Below are 17,700 nucleotides of genomic sequence, written 5' to 3' on the forward strand. Positions count from 1 at the left end.
CATTGAAATGAAGAAGGATGAGAGGTGACTCAATAGAGAGGTACAAGATGACGAGAGGCATAGATAGAGTGGATAGCCAGAGACTTTTTCCCATGGTGAAAATGTCTATCACCAGGGGGCATAATTTTAAGGTAACCGGAGAAAGATTATGGGGAGATATCAGAGGTAGGTTCTTTACACAGTGTGTTTTGGGTGCTTGGAATGCACTGCCAGCAGTGGTCGTGGAGTCAAGTTACGTTAGGGACATTTAAACGACTTGTGGATAGGCACATGGAAGATAGTACAATGAAGGGTATGGTATGGTCTGATTTTAGACTAGGATAAAAGGCTGGCACAACATCAAGGGCAAGAGGGCCCGTACGTGCTGTACTGTTCTATGTTGTATGTTCAAATGTGCGGAAAGCAATACAGAGTAGGCTGAGTGGAATAATACCGGAATGGTTGTGTTGTCTTACATGTAAAAGTTGGAGAAGTTTGGTTTGTATTTGGAGTTTAGTAGCATAAGAGACAACTTGATTAAAAATTTGAGATGCAGAGGGGTGCTCTGGAAAGCATGTCTCTTCTTGTAGGACTATCTCGAACTTGGGGGCACTGTTTAAAAGTCATGGATTACCAATTGAAGACAGAGATGAGAAATATTTTCTCGTAGGATTAGGAATCTTTGGAACTCTGCTTCCATTGCCTTTTGAAGAAAAAAAAAGTCTGAATATATTTAAGGCAGTGGTAGATAGATCTTTGATAAGAAAATGAAGGAAAGCTTATTGGGAGTAGGCAGGACTATGAAGTAATCACATCAGCCATGGTTTTAGTGAATGACGAAGCAGGCTCAAGGAGATGAGTAGTCAACTCCAGTTCCTTATTTGTATGCTATCAGGCACAACAGCAGGAGGGAACTGCAGATATTTTAAAGTTACATTATTTTTATTAACCTGGCATACCAACACACTATTTAATGAATTTTAACGAACATTTTTTAAAACAAGACTGAAGTGACCACTAGCTGAAAAATGTATTGCTGGAAAAGCACAGCAGGTCAGGCAGCATCCAAGCAGCAGCAGAATCGACGTTTCGGGCATAAGCCCTTCTTCAGGAATTCCTGAAGAAGGGTTTATGCCCAAAACATCGATTCTCCTGCTCTTTGGATGCTGCCTGACCTGCTGCGCTTTTCCAGCAACACATTTTTCAGCTCTGATCTCCAGCATCTGCAGTCCTCACGTCCTCCCTGAAGTGACCACTAGAAGATCTTTAAATGCATATTATATTTTAACCAACCTTTATAATTTATTTGATATTTCAGTGTAAAAGATCTTTTAACAATATTAAAGTGACTTATTTGTTTAAAAATCCAATGTTTTAAAATCTTGTTGACATGCGTATGACACTGTAAATTATTTCAAAATAACAGACTATCTTTCTATCAGGTAATACAATACTTAGAGATCAAGCCAATGCCAATGCCTTTTCCATTCAGTGTGTCAGATTTGTATCAATACTGTTGTTCATTGTAGTGAAATATCATATAACAAAGGGTCAGCCTATAAGCTGATCAGAAAACACTCCTGCACAACTTTACAGGAAGAACTGATCTTCCACCCTGAGCAAGATTTACAGAAATGAAAGATCCAACATGATTTTACTGCAGCAATGTCTTGGAGACCATTTGGGGAAACTATGCCAGTACCTGCCAGATGCCTAGGTAGCAATTGGTGACTGATGCAATTGGATATTAAGAGTGACAAAGAGGTCATAGAGTCATAGAGATGTACAGCACGGAAACAGACCCTTCGGTCCAACCCGTCCATGTCGACCAGATATCCCAACCCAATCTAGTCCCAGCTGCCAACACCTGGCCCATATCCCTGTGGGACTTGCTAAGAATTTTGGATTACTTCAAGTTGATGGAGGGCAGATGACGGTCGACATCCAGGAGTGGGCTAGATTTGTGGCTTTGTAAAACACCATGATGCGAAGTTGCCAGTGTTGGATTGGGTGGACAAGGTCGGAGGTCATACGATACCGGATTATAATCCAACAGATTTATTTGAAATCACAAGCTTTCGAAGCGCTGCTCCTTTGTCATTCCACATTACAAAGCAGCAGTGCTCTGAAAGCTTGTGATTTCAAATAAATCTGTTGGACTATAACTTGTTGTTGTGTGACTTCTGACCTTCTTAAATACTCCATTGTGGCAAATGGGGAAATCTCACTGGAACAATACAGCACGGAGCTCTGGGAAAGAAGGGAATGAATTTGGGAGATGGCAATACATTCAAGGATTTTGGACATGAAAAAGACTTTTTGGAGATGGAATAGTAGTTTTCAAGGACAATGGAGGAGCATGGGGTGGGGGGGGGGGGGGGGGGGGGGGAGGAGGTGAAGTTTTTTTTCTTTTTTGGGGCAAGGGTGATGACAGAGGAGACAGACCACAGCTGGAGATGGGAGCATTACAATACTGTTGAAAATTTGGACTGGAATGGGAAATTGGGTGATCAGCAATTTCATGGATTGAAATAACAGGAGGTGGAGCTCATGGACAAGATAAGGGGAGATGAGCTAGAAACTAGAGAAAATTGAAAAAGTTGACTTATACTGGGCATGCCTTCAGCTTATGATATCAACAGTCATTGCATTTCTCAGAATGCATTTTGCTCTAGCCATCAAACTGTGCAAGTCTGGATTTTGCAGCATGATCAACAGCAAATACCATCACTTCCTGCTGACTGGGAAATCCAGACTCATGTATTTGTTACATTGCAAATGCATTGTGTGAAATACAAATCACACTTAACCATGTGGTTATAACCCAAATAAACCCAAATAATTTCTCTCCCAAAACAGGGAGAGAACTAACTATATGTAGGAAAGATCTGGTGATTCAACATCATCCCCAATCACAGGAGAGCAGAGTGAACATCAGAATTTCTACATGGCCAGTACATACAATTTTAAAACATACTGAAATTAGATTTTAGGTTACTAATACCAACAATGTTGACATACATTGTTTTACATTGAAATAATTTCACAAGGTTTAACAATGTGTGCAGTACATTTCATATGACAAACAAAATTTTGAGATTGTGAACTAAATACTGTAAATATGCAATAACTCGGAATCATCAAAAAGGTTAGAATATAGAAAAAGGGGTGCTAGTGATATAAACTGTTAGAAACTGTATCAAAATTTCTTTATTTCAGAATATATTTCTAAATACACTGCTCTGAAAATTAATATTAACATCCTTCTCCTCAAAAGTGTATGATAACTTAAAGCAATCATCACCAAAAGGAGATGGACATTACTCTTTGTTTGGCCAGCCTTTTCAGTACAACGGTCCAATCCATCCTCTTCTACATGGGCCTCATATAGCTTCAACACAACAGGTTGGTTTTTAAAATTACCAAGTAATGAAATCCTGACATAAATGGTTTTTGAACAATGAAGTGTTGGGATATCTGATAATTTTATATCTCCCCAAAAAAGTTATGAGGGGCATTGGTTGACAAGATGTTTCCCCTCGTGTGGGGATGTCCAGAACTAGAGGACATAGGTTTAGGGTGAGAGGGGAAAGATTTAAAAGGGCCCTAAGGGGCAAAGTTTTCACACGTATGGTGGTACGTGTATGGAATGAACTGCCGGAGGAAGTGGAGCAGGCTGAAACAATTATGACATTTAAAAGGCATCTGGATGGGGATGTAAATAGGAAGGGTTGAGAGGAATATAGGCCAAGTGCTGGCAAACGGGGCTAGATTAATTTAGGATATCTGGTTGGCACAGACGAGTTGGACCGAAGAGTCTGTCTCCTTGCTGTACATTTCTATGAGGAGAAAGTGAGGACTGCAGATGCTGGAGATCAGAGCTGAAAATGTGTTGCTGGAAAAGCGCAGCAGGTCAGGCAGCATCCAAAGAGCAGGAGAATCGACCTTTCGGGCATGAGCCCTTCTTCAGGAATCCTGAAGAAGGGCTCATGCCCGAAACGTCGATTCTCCTGCTCTTTAAATGCTGCCTGACCTGCTGCGCTTTTCCAGCAACACATTTTCAGTACATTTCTATGACTCTAGATGTGTGCCAGAAGTTCTCTAGAAGTTAGCAGATGAACAAAATAATTTTGGTTATTAATGTAATCGCATGACGTTCATGCATGATTTTTAAAAAAATCACTAAATTGATTTCTAACATGTCCAAAGTTGTATTGGACACCAACAGCAACAAAATCAGTACCAACAAAGCAAGTGAAATATTCTTTTCTATTGTTATATCATCTACACAATACAACATTAAAGTTTAGGTTTTCCTGTTGCTAACTCACCATCAAAACGGACTCGTGGTCTTTCCAGAAACATTTGTCTCCAAGAGCTGTACAGAACCAAACTACTGCATGCTCTTCCCCATACCTTCAGACAGGCCAAACGCCAGATTTCAGGATCTCTTACAAACAGAAATTAATAAAAGTAAACTTATGAAAACAAGTGTTTTGAATAATTACTTACTTAAACTAACATAAATGAGTAACTTATTAATTTATATGTGCATTATAGACACTAAGCCAATAGTTCAAGGTTCCATGTACTTTAGCTTTACAGTTTATTTGTAATTTTAAGAATTAAACTTTTACCTGTAGAAAATAGAGTCAATGGAAAGCAAACAAACCAAAGTTTATTGGAATTAAAAGATCAGAACAGAAAAGATGGAGGTATAAAACAGTAGGTGGAGAAATGAAAAAAGCACATGATGTAACTGAAAACAACAAGAAATGGGATAAGAGAAACAGAAAGAAAACTATCCCCCTGAGTTTCTGAGGAGACAAAAACATTAGCCTACAATTTGGAATATAAATCTTCAGTGCAGATTGAATTTGGTTGCTATTAGAAGTATGAAGAGGTATTAAATGGATGGAGAGGTATTCAGGCTTAGGAGTTGTAGTTTGTATGTCATGTAGTTTGTAGCTCACCAAGAGTTGTTTTCTCTTTAATTTGTTCACATGATGTGGGTGATACTGTCTATCCTCAACTGCCCTTGAGAGGAAGGTGGCAAGCTGCCTTTGTAAATTGCTATCGTACATGGGTGGTAGGTAAATCCATAATACTGTTAGGAATATGAGTCAGGATTAACCTTAGTTTGAATTTTAAGAGGAAATGGATGCTAGAAGTTGGCGTAGTTTTAAACTAGTGAAAGAATCAGAAATGGGCCCCCCCAGAGAGTACTGCGGCAAAGAAAGCAATCAGATTAGCTTGACATATTAGAAAAGTAACCAGAGCAGAGAACTGAGGTAACAAAAGTCAAGATATGCTGAAAGAAAGATTTACCCCTCAGAATAGCTGGAGCCTGAGGAAAATTGGACTGCAGCATACTTAGGGGGGATAAAAGTGTTTTAGAAGGAAAAGGCTTGGGAAAGTAAGGAACAAAACTGAGTGTATTGCATAGAAGTTCTCCTCCTCTCTCCACAAGTATCTCAGTGAGTCTTCACCTTGGAGGCTCCCTGCCATCAGTCCTGATGAAGGGCTTTTGCCCGAAACATCAATTTTCCTACTCCTCGGATGTTGCCTGACCTGTTGTGCTTTTCCAGCACCACTCTAATCTAGACTTAATTTTGCCTATGGTATATATATAAACTTATAGAATTAAGAATACTTTTAGATTCATATAGCACGGAAGAAGGTAACTTGGTTCAATGAGTCCACATCAATCATAATCCCAAACTGAACTGCCTCCTCTTGGCCCATATCTGTACAAACTAGGGCAACTGTTTTTTTTAAACATAGAGTGGCTTGTGTGGAATGAAGCGCCAGAGAAAGCGGTGGATGCAGGTACCGTTACAACATTAAAAAATCATTTGGATTAATACATGAATAGGAAAGGATCAGATAGATACAGGCCAAATGCAGGCAAGTGGCACTAATTTAGTTTTGGAACATGGTTGGTGCTGATGAGTGGGACCGAAGGGTCTGTTTCCATGCTATGTGATTCCATGACTCTATATGGCAGAGTTTAATTGAACACAAGGTGTTCCAATGTCTCTTTAAATGTTAAAATTACTGAATTGCTATGCTATTTAGAATCTGAAATATCTTATCATTTTCTGACTGATCAACAAAAATGGACCCTTAATACAAGTTATTCATTCATAAATCATACCTCGCACAAATATAAAATGCTCGACAGACCATGGACAATTGTTCTAGAGATCGTAGGTCCAAATCACTTGACACAACCCATCGAAATACATACATGAGGACTTCAAATGGGAGCTCTGCGAAATAATAAACCAATTTATTTTAAATAATAAACAAATAAAGTCCACAGTCTCTATTTTTGTGATTATTTAAAAAAAAATCCCAAGATGATTTCTTTGTAACCCAACGGCACAATTAAGTAAAGGTTGCATTAAAGCTGCAAAAAATATTAAGAAATGAAGGAATGAATAGAGGCAAAATGCTCTATCAAAACTCCTGTAATTGCTGGATCCTCATCCAAGGCTGTTTTGTTTCATTGCACTAATAACTTTATGTGTTAATCCTATTTCATCAGGACACAACTGACAACTTGTGAGAGAATACATACAAAAGTAAACAACAAAGTAGTTGAAAATAAAAAGTGACTGATTAGTAATTGAATGAAATAATGAGCACAAGACACTAAACATTAAAAGCAGATTTATTTTTAATTGCTGAGGAAATGTGATGAGGGAAGTGTGTAGCTAACAGTGCAGAGAGATAACATTAAAATTCAAAAAGATAGATGGCATTTGCAAAGTGCATGATTTGCTGCTCATTTCAAGTATTTGATTTATTTGTTCTCAGAACATGGGGAACATTGACAAGACCATATTGACTGTCTAACCAAGGGGGCTTTCTTAAACTGCTGTAGTGATCCCCATGATGAAATTAGATAAGAACTGTTAGGTTTTTGATCCAATCACAATGAAGGAACCATAATTAAAGGAAATAAAATAAAATTGCAATGCTGAAGAAACTCAGCAGGTCAGCTTTTGCGAAAGTATAATCTAACCAAAGTTATACCACAAGCTGTCAGTCCATAGTTATTTTGAGTCCAATATTGTTTCTTCCACTGTTTTTCTCTCTCTTGCTATATATCCTGCAGTTTCTCCAGCACTCGATTTTTATTTCAAATCTCTAGCATCCTCAGAATTTTGCTTTCATATAAGAGGTACAGACTGACAAGATGTAATGAACAGCAGCAAACTTGATTCCAGCTGTGATGAAACAGTAGAAAACCTTAATCTCCAGTTACCTCGTAGGAGAATAGTAATGTCAGTGGACTAACAATTGAGAGGCCAAGGCTAATGTTTTGGGGATATGGTTCAAATTCCACCATGACAGCTAGCAGAATTTAAATTAAATTAATAAATCCAGAATTCAAAGTTAGTCATCAGTGTTGGTTATCATGAAATGATCATCGATTGCTTTAAAATATCATCTGGTTCGCTAATGTCCTTTAGGGAAAGAAATCTGCCATTCTTATTGGGCCTGGCTTACATATGACTCCAGACTTTGTATAGTGGTTGAATCTTAACAATGGTCTAAAATGGCCAAGCAAATCACTCAGTTCAAGGCTAATTATAGATGGGCAACAAATGCTGATATGGCAGCAATATTCACAATGCATGAAAAAACAAAGGGAAAAAATATAAAAGCCAAGGTGTATTTAATACCAAATTTTATGGATAAAGTAAATGTAGAAAATCTTATTAATAAATCAAGCTTGTAGAAAGAGAGTATATTTTTGTAAGTAAAACATTTAAATCGGCTTCTTTTGACTTAAAGGGTGATAAAAGTCTGGAATGACCTGTCAAAGTAGTAAAATCAAGGTACATTCAACAAGAAACTCATTACTCAATTGAGGCAGGTAGGATTCTAGAACTCCTTATCTAATGTGTCAAAAGACCTTTTCTTACCCTCAACCAATCTAAACACATTTATTAAACAACAGGAGAGCATTAGAGGAAAACCGACACAGTTTATTAAGGGCACAGAACACCAACTTAGCATTATTCAAGGTAGCAACATCTACAAGTTGCAAAAGTTGTTTCTTGCCTCAGTCAACAACATTTTCTTTCTTTGCAATACAGACCTCAAAAGATTCCTTCTGTATACTGATGATGGCAAAACAAGAAACAAAATGCGGCTTCTCTTTGGAGTCAAGAACCTGAATCAAAAGCTACACTAAAAGGTTCCAGAAATACATTTCCTGTGGTTTGAACATGCTCTTACAAACTCGACTGCTCTTTCAGTTAAATAGTTTGCTCATACTATGTGCTTTCTCAAAAATGTAATCTAGCCAAAACTATAGCAGAAGATGGCACCAGCTGTTAGTCTATACAGTCAGTCACACCGCACGCTTGATTGAACCTGTCAGGCTAATCTTGTCAAAGATCTAAATGTCGTCATGAAATTCAGGTTAGTCTAGCTTTTGAAATAATTCCTAGTTCGATGTTGATAAAGTAAACAAAGATGTTATCACATTAATGTGAGCAGTTGTACCACCAAATCTCTTATTACTCTAAATAGATCAGGTTTCTATCTGGAAAGTTATGTTTAAATTATGTCAAAAACACTAAACATTGATGTTGCAACATATTAAGGACAAGGAAGGTTAAGACCAACTGAGGGGAACTTTGTTATAATGAAAGCTTAACCTTCAACTGTTTCTTTATTTTTCCATTGAACACTACTTCATTTCATATTTAATACCTGATTATAAAAGCCAGATTATCTATCTTTGAAGTAGAATTTATTCTTTAAATTGAAGGGATCTATTACAACAGCCAGCACCAGCATTGTTCACTGAGGACTATAAAGGCAGAGGTCAATCTATTCCCCACCAACAATTTACAAGTTTTTGATGCTTTGATACTGGAAATGTTGCATAAACCTTTCTTCCTCTCCCAAGATATACTTAACCATGAAATGCACTTGTGAAAAGGTTGTTGGTTGAAGACAAACAAAATGCCTTTTTTGAATTGGAAAGGACCCTTAAGCATGGTTGGATGAATGAAAACACTAAATAGAATATGCATTTCACTTGGAAGGGTGAAGGTGATAATCATCTTTTGTGGCAACTTTATGCTTTATTGTTACATTGTTGCAGACTTCTTACAGTGACATCCAGAAAAAGAGGTGATCCCCAAGTGGTGGTGTGATTTACAGATCAGAGAATCCATATTGCAGCAATGACATGCACTTTTACATAAACATTGTAGCTTGGAGCTGTGGATAGTAATGATAGAGCTCAAACATCTTTTCCATCATGTGCCTGAACAAGAATCTCTGCTGCTCTTTCTACCTGCCATTGGTGTGTCAATCCCCAGGGGGGAACAGAAACTTCAGTACGACAGACCTACCAAAATTGCCATAATCAAAAACAACAAAGCAAAAATCATTCTTGTAAGTCCAAGGATATTTCTGAAGGGTATTTTATTTGAAAACATTAAATAACAATGAAATTGGTTTACTGAGTGTGAAGTAAAGTTATTTTATTTTAGAAATTGGTAGCAATAACCAATGTGCTTCAAAAAACAGTTGGAGTTAGCTCATGAGATTTAGAGATGCGGGAGACGTCTGCTACAATCTAATAAAGGCCTTGACGTTAAAAGTTCAAGTAGCTCTGTCAAATCTGAATTGATACACCTGACCACGTAGTTGTGAAAGGAGTTTTCTCCTAAGATGCAATGATATCAAGCAGGTAGTTTTCAAATTCAAGATGTCAGAGAATCATACTAGCCTTGGAACCTATGATTTCACTGACATCATCACCATCTGCTTTGTTCCAATTTTCTGCACATTTTAGATACCAAAGGCAAGAAAGTGATGCAAGAAGAACAACCTTGCTTCAAGGTAAGACTTAAAGACTTCCATACTGATTGTCCAAAGTCTTTCATCAGCAACATAAATTAATAAAGAAATTGTGAATTTTCAGTTACAATCCTTCATCACATTGTTTGAAGTTATTTGCAAACAATTCACTGAATGTTTTTAAATGCTGTGACTGTCGTGGTGTTCACTTTGTAAGTGACTACTGCTGCTGTTTTGCAGATTGGAAAGTCCCATCAATGGATAGTCAAACAGCTCATTTAATTTGGCATGGATAATTGAAATGAGCTATGGGGCTTTGAAATCCACCTGCACAAGCAGACGTGACGGGTGCCACATGGTGGCTCAGTGGTTAGCACTGCTGCCTCATATCACCAGGGACCCGGGTTCAATTCCACCTTCGGGCGAATGCCTTTGTGGAGTTTGCATGTTCTTCCTGTGTCTGTGTGGGTTTCCTCCAGTTGCTCTGGTTTCCTCCCACAGTCAAAGAATGTGCAGATTAGGTGGATTGGCAGTTGGAAATGCAGGGAAACAAGGATGGGGATGCACGTTTGGGATGGTATGCTCTTTGGAGGGTTGCTGTGGACTTGATGGGCTGAGTGGTCTTTTAACCTCAAGGCCTTTTTTTGATTGTAGCAGACATCTTCCACAGTGTGGGGATTCTATGACCTTGGTCTAACATCTCATCTGCTGGGTAACAGCTTTGATCATACTACCTCAGCATGCTTCTGTTGAGATGTATCAATCAGATAAAGTCCTTCAATCCCTAGAGAATGGAATTCCAAATAACAATTTCAAACCTTTTAATTTAGATTGGAGACGACTAGCAGTGAAATTCTTTTGATGCAGTGAAATTAATCACTGGTGATGTGAAAAGATTCATTATGAATCTCTCAAAATTTTTCTGGATTACCTATGTTTGGCGCATGCATTCATGAAAGCATGTCCAACTCAGGTGAATTAATCATCATCCTGAATGCTGTTTCAAAGTTTACAGTGGATCAGAGCTAACTTTGAAATTCAAAACACAAGCCTTTTGACATGCCAAAAGGGCTGTCATCACTGATAGCTCTGGAGGGATGGCTGCAGCTCAGAAAAAAAACGATCTCCCCTGGAACATCAGCACAGAAGTTTTGTCTAACCTGATCAGACTACAGAAGAGATCACTGATCAAGTGAGTTTAGCAGCAGAGTACCTGTCATAGTATCTTTGCTTCTAAATCTGTACTGTGTAGAAGGGCTGAACACAGTCCTTTCCACTGTGGCATAGAAGTGCCGTATTTTTACAGTTACAAATTTTGAAAAGTCCCATGTAAAACATTGCACCAGGTGGAATGCCATTAAGTATTTCTGGTCATGTTTGAAGTTTGCTTTAGTTGATTTTAAAGATCACTAACAGACAAAACGATTGGTCATTACCAATTTAGCAAAATGGGAACAGAATTACTAAAACCAAATCCTAAACTGACCTCAGGACTGATTGACTGGTTAATCAGTTTTGACAAACCTAGACAATGGCCCTGATTACATATAGCATGGCTGCCAGGGAATTACGCAAATTATATTGTAGATTGGCTCTTTCATGGCCTTCCCCAGGCCAAAGTACTGGTACCAGTTACGGGTGTGTAAATTTCAAACTGAAGAATGATTGATCCAGAATAAGTTTGTGTATCATCAGATGTCTTTCTTAAAAGAAAACTGAGGAGAAAAATCAACTCAGCGTCTTTCGCACTCTTACAGCAGTAACCTTAATTTTATAATCCAACATTTTTCACTGGGAGAATTTTGACAATTACTTTGTGAAACCTGCTAACCATATGAAAACTTCTTTTATACATTTGTTTAACAGGATACTTACTCATTATCTGCCTTTGCATCACCATAATGCACAGCTTTGTAGTGTAACAAGGTGTTAGTAAAACTCTGAACAACAACAACAACAACAAAATGTTACAGCTTTGGAAGTTAAATTGAAACCTGAATGAGCAATTCAAAAAGCCTCCTTTTATTCGAAAAGGTTTCAGTTATGTAAAAAGTGCCCAAAACATTGCAAGGATAATTGATCATATTACTCTTTATGTAGTTTTAACTATATACAAGCACCAACCCCTGCCCCAGCCCAGGAAACAATCCTCAGAAAAACAGACATGATTCCATTCCATGCCACCTAATTTTGAGGAGATTCTCAATATGTCTCACACATGAGCCCATATCCATTGTAAACTAGGTTGAATCTGCCTAAAGTCATTCTATTGAAAGCAAACAAGTGTTTCAATTCATGACTTTCCTGGGTATTTAGCCTGCTGTAATGGAATTGAGCTGTACTTCAAAAGTATTTCAATTTTACAAAATTAATTCATGAGGGAATGATTTGTACAATTGTTTCATTGCAACTCCCAAAGAAAACTGTACCTGATATATGTGTCTGATTCACACCAAACTCAGGCTGACATATTTTGTGGAAAGAGTCCTGTAAGCTGAGCTGATGTTGAAAGTATGGTAACAGATCAGTTATTTCCTTGGCTTTCCCTTTATCTTCTTTGCTGCACAAATAAGCATATAACACAGCAATTAGTCATGTAAGGAATTATAATACAAATTTATTTGTACTATGAAATAATTTAACAATGTGTACTATGCAATAATACATTCTTACATTAAAATAATCAGAATAGGTCCATACAAATTAATTTCTCCTGGTTTTGCTTTTCATTAATATTTTTCACAATGGACAATCAAAATGGGTCACAATATTCATAATGCAGTCTCATGGATGATGCTCAAAATTCAAAACTCTGCTCTAAATTAGCTTTCCTTTACTTAAAAGGGTAATAAATTATGGATATTCCATAAATTTCCAAAATTAGATTGTAGGGGGCTCCAACTTTGTGTAAAAATATCCAATATTCAGAAGCATAGGTTTTGCAATTACCAGGGAGTCCGATTTGCTTATTTAAATGAAATTTAAATTGCTGCATCCTGAAGTTACTCCAAGAAACAAACAAGCAGTAATTTCCTTCATGACCACCAAGGACAATTAAAAAAACCTGACGTTGATTCGTCCCATCTTTTCATTTACACTCAGTAAACATTTTGAAAGATACAGGAGAGAGTGCAAAACAGTTAACGTTCAGATGTTGGTCAACTAATGTCAATTATACTTATGAGGCATGGTGAAACACATCAGTGGTTACCAAAACTGAAGATAATTGTCATTTTAAATCCTTAATACAGATGAATAAAGTTATGAATCTTAAAATAGGAGACTGAACCCAGCTTCTTGAGCTTTATGTAGCTGGGAAAAATTATTTAAATATGGAATATAAGTTGTGATACTTCAAGGAAGCGAAGGATTTAACTACCAATTTTATAATTTTGATCCTTGATTATATATAAACTTTTAAAAACTTCAACTCCTTTTAAAAGTGAATTATAAAAAAAATTACCCTTAGAATGGAAAACAAATTTTCATCATGTAAAACACTGCAATTCAATAACATTAAGTTGTTAACACAAAAGGTTCAATTTGCAATGTTAAAACATCTGGCCATAAATACAGACATTCTAAAATAAATATCTTGCAATTTCAGAACTATTTATATTTGGTGTGAATTCAGATGCAGCAGCAGAGAAAAAGACCTTTAACCTTTTAAACAAATTTTGTTTTAATACTGAAATGTTTAAGTTTTTCTCCTCCCAGCCCTTTAGAATTTATTACTAGACAAGTAAAGTTTCATGTACATTTCTTTAATACTAGTAATACTTAACATTACTTTCTATCTCAGTTTGTACAACTACTCAACAAGTTGCTACAGTTCAGTCTTGCAGCCAATCAGACTTTTGTTTACATTGTATGGCTCCTGCCTGGCTGGAAGTTTTAACTCCTGTTTAGTAGAGAGCTTGACAAATGTTTAAATCAGTGCAATCATTCCCCAATGTTAGAAATTTCATCGAATAACAGGTAGATGCCCTTTAAGGAAGGAATTCAGCCATCTGGCCTTGAAGTGTCTCATTCTGCTGTTGTCAACACTAAAAAAAGCAACCTTGCAAACCATTCAGTCGCTTCAAATTATCCTGAATCTGAATAAGGAAGTCCAACATCACCTCTTAGATTAACCGGGTTCTGGCTATATGTTATACATGCTAGTGACATTTGAGACTTAGAGTTAGCAGTCGAGGTTCAGAATCCTGCTTTTTAAAACTAAGTTAAAAATCAGGCAAGTTCTCTTGAAATCTCATCGACACAAAAGGTGCACTATTTCTCTTTCCGCCGATATTGCCTGGTTTGCCAAAATGCTTCCAAACTTTTCTGTTTGACTCAGGATTCTAGAAATCTGAAATATTTTTCTTTGATTTAAATTTTACAAATGTTCAAGAGATTAATTTGACTTTGAGCACTCTGAAAAGTGAGTTTTTACAGCTGAATTTGGGCTCTCTGTGGTGTGCAAAACACACGACACCACATCAATCACATAATTTCACACAGCTTTACTTTAGAGTTAGCTCAGGCACTAACCTTCGCATTGAAATCAAATTGCAATTAAAATCAAAGTTCAGCTTTACACTAATACTAAGCTTGTAAAATCATTAGACCTTAAAGTACTACTAAGTTAAACTTGAACAAAAACAGAACAAAGAACACATTTGATCAGACAAAGTAACTCTTCAGTTGTCGACCATTACAGAGGAATAAGGTGTACTACAGGACAGCAAGATTTACAGGAAGTTATCATTAATGGTGGCATTTTTATGCTTCAAAGCAATCATTTAGATAGGATTGATCTGTGGGGTCTAATGTGCCCATCTCATCATATGGGGTAGTACCTAGTTGGGAGGCAGGAGGCAGAAAACGACAATACAGAGCTCCTCCTCTGATTGGAATTCCACGATGATCTGAGCTAAGCCCTGAGCACATCTCTATTTGGATGAAGGAAGTGAGTACTGCATTGAGAAATGAGCATCAGAGATAAGTGAGCAGAATTCTGGCACACGGAGTTCAAATCAAACCAGAATTTGAGTTTCCTTGTGAACATAAGAGCAAAATACTATGAATGAGTAAAATCTGAACAAAAAACTCTATAGAAACTCAGCAGGTCCAGCAGCATCCAAGGAGAAAGAAACAGAGTTAACATCTTGAGTCCAATATGATCCGTCTTGGTAGATTCTGGATGACAAAAACGACTCATTATCTTAACAGAAACTGAAGGAGCAAGCCCAGCTTCGCGGACATGTGTGACTCGCTCCTGATCTGCTGAAAACGCCAAAAAAGCCTTCAAAGAGATATAAAATAAAAGAGCAAAAGCAAAAGTAAAAAGGAAAATAAAGGAAACAATGAAAGCAGACAAGTACTGGGCCAGGAGCTCACAGTGCCATTTGCCTGTCACTATCTTGGATTAGGATAGATTAGGATGGACTAGGATCTTCCACCACTCGTCCCACCCAAATCAATGCAATGGCAGGTAATACTCTGGGCACCAACATTTTATGTTTACTTTTGCTTGAAGGACTTAAGTTTTGAAGAATTATGGAAAATTGGTATATTTAGAGTTCTGTAGACAATATCTGGAGTGTTTTCTTTTAAAAAAAGATCATTGGATGTTCATTGCAGATATTGGTGATTTGTTTTAACAACATTTTCTGACAATCCCATGACTTGCTTTGTTGTAGGCGGTGCCTTAAACAGTGATTCGCTTGGAAAAGGTCTTGTTTTATCCGATTCAGTTGGAGGGAAGTCTGTTAAAAACTAACTCGTTTGGAAGAGGGCCTGCTTGGAGGAAGCCAAGGTGGGAAAAGCCTACCAAGAACATATTGACTAGCTTAAAGCTCTCATTTCTGGAAGTAAGTTTGCTCGCTGAGCTAGAAGGTTCGTTTTCGGATGTTTCGTCACCGTACTAGATAACATCATTAGTGAGCCTCCAGTGAAACCTTGGTGTTATGACCCACCTTCTATTTATGTGTTTAGGTTTCCTTGGGTTGCTGATGTCATTTCCTGTTCTTTTTCTCAGGGGTGGTAAATGGGGTCCAATTCGACGTGTTTGTTGACAGAGTTACGGTTGGCATGCCATGCTTCTACGAATTCTTGTGCGTGTCTCTGTTTGGCTTGTCCTAGGATGGATGTGTTGATCCAGTCAAAGTGGCGTCCTTCCTCATCTGTATGTAAGGGTACTAGTGATACTAGTGATAGTGGGTCATGTCTTTTTGTGGCTAGTTGATGTTGATATATCCTGGTGGCTAGTTTCCTGCCTGTTTGTCCAATGTAGTGTTTGTTACAGTTCTTGTAAGGTATTTTGTAAATGATGTTCGTTTTGCTTGTTGTCTGCACAATATACAGAAAGTGGGTCATAACACCAGGGCTTCACTGGAGGCTCACTGAAGATGTTATCTAGTACGGTGACGAAACGTCTGAAAACAAACCATCCAGCTCAGTGAGCAAACTTAGAACCTGAACTACAAATCTTGTCAAAACTCGCTAGCTCTCATTTCTGGGGGAAAAAAAACTCTTATTGAGTTTACGGTGAAGCCTATTCGTTCTTTTGAAAGTGATTGAAGACATATCAAAAGATTGCATTTCCTGGGCGAACTGTGTTTGCAAGACTTCATAAGTAATCATTAATTCAGATAAATGTGAGGGGCTGCATTTTGGGAAAGCTAATCTTAGCAGGACTTATACTTAATGATAAAGTCCTTGGGAGTGTTGCTGAACAAACAGAGCTTGGAGTGCAGCTTTATAGTTCCTTAAAAGTGGAGGCGCAGGTAGAAAGGATAGGGAAGGCAGCGTTTGGAATGCTTTCCTATATTGGTTAGAGTATTGAGTACAGGAGTTGGGATGTCATGTTGCAGCTGTACAGGACATTGGTTAAACCACTATTGGAATATGGCATGCAATTCTGGTCTCCTTCCTATCGGAAAGATGTTGTGAAACTTGAAAGGGTTCAGAAAAGATCTCCAAGGATGTTGCCAGGGTTGGAGGATTTGAGCCGCGGGGAGAGGCTGAACAGGCTGGGGCTGTTTTCCCTGGAGCGTCAGATGCTGAGGGGTGACCTTGTAGAGGTTTATAAAATCACAAGGGGCATGAAAATGAAAAATAGACAAAGTCTTTTCCCCAGGGTGTGGAAGTCAAGAACTAGACGGCATAGGTTTAGGGTGAGAGGAGAAAGATATAAAAGTGACCTAAAGGACAACGTTTTCATGCAGAGGGCGGTACGTGTACGGAATGAGCTGCCAGACGATGTGGTGGAGGCTGTTACAATTGCAACATTTAAAAGGCATCTAGATGGGTATATCAATAGGAAGGTTTTGGAGGGATATGGGCCAGATGCCGGGAGATGGGACTAGGTTGGGTTGGATATCTGATCTGCATGGACGAGTTGGATCGAAGAATCTGTTTCCGTGCTGTACATCCAAATGACTTTATGACTGTGAAAGATATTTGGCCATACATGCCAGAATATCATAGCAACAGACTTTAGAAGATCCTACATTTCATTCTTGAGCCTTAAAGAATATCCCATTGGCCAAAGTGTACCCCCAACCCCCTCCAGAAAAGTAGTCTTTGCACTGAAATTCTTTTCTCATTTCCTGAAGAGAATGGCTGTATGAATGTGTATGTCTTTCTGTTTGGGGATATTTATAGAGATAAGTATTTAGAATTTTAATTACCTGAATGTGTATCTTATTCAAGGAAGATGCAATAATTGGGTAATTTTTTTTGATAACAAATAAATAATTGTTTTTTTTACAAAGGAAACTCGATTATCCAAATATCAATTATCCGAATTTCGGATTTTCCGAAGGAGATCTCGAGGTCCCAATAGAAACATCACATCAAAGAGCTGTCTCAACTCTGATCGTGTCTTTTGTTCATAGGTAC

At 37.8% G+C, this 17,700-nt stretch overlaps 1 protein-coding gene across 6 annotated transcripts in view; it reads right to left on the minus strand.

Moving 5' to 3' along the window:
* fbxo9 (F-box protein 9) overlaps window positions 1–17,700 on the minus strand; it is a 94,962-nt gene that overhangs the window by 37,926 nt on the left and 39,336 nt on the right. For all 6 annotated transcript variants that reach the window (XM_060852970.1, XM_060852969.1, XM_060852965.1 and 3 more), the window contains 3 exons: window positions 12,243–12,373; window positions 6,137–6,251; window positions 4,311–4,429 (listed from right to left, as the gene is read on the minus strand). In XM_060852970.1, the coding sequence (XP_060708953.1) occupies window positions 4,311–4,429; window positions 6,137–6,251; window positions 12,243–12,373 (365 nt within the window). The remainder of the gene's footprint in view (window positions 1–4,310; window positions 4,430–6,136; window positions 6,252–12,242; window positions 12,374–17,700) is intronic.

Source organism: Hemiscyllium ocellatum, chromosome 3, assembly GCF_020745735.1.
Source record: "Hemiscyllium ocellatum isolate sHemOce1 chromosome 3, sHemOce1.pat.X.cur, whole genome shotgun sequence".
Lineage (NCBI taxonomy): Eukaryota > Metazoa > Chordata > Chondrichthyes > Orectolobiformes > Hemiscylliidae > Hemiscyllium > Hemiscyllium ocellatum.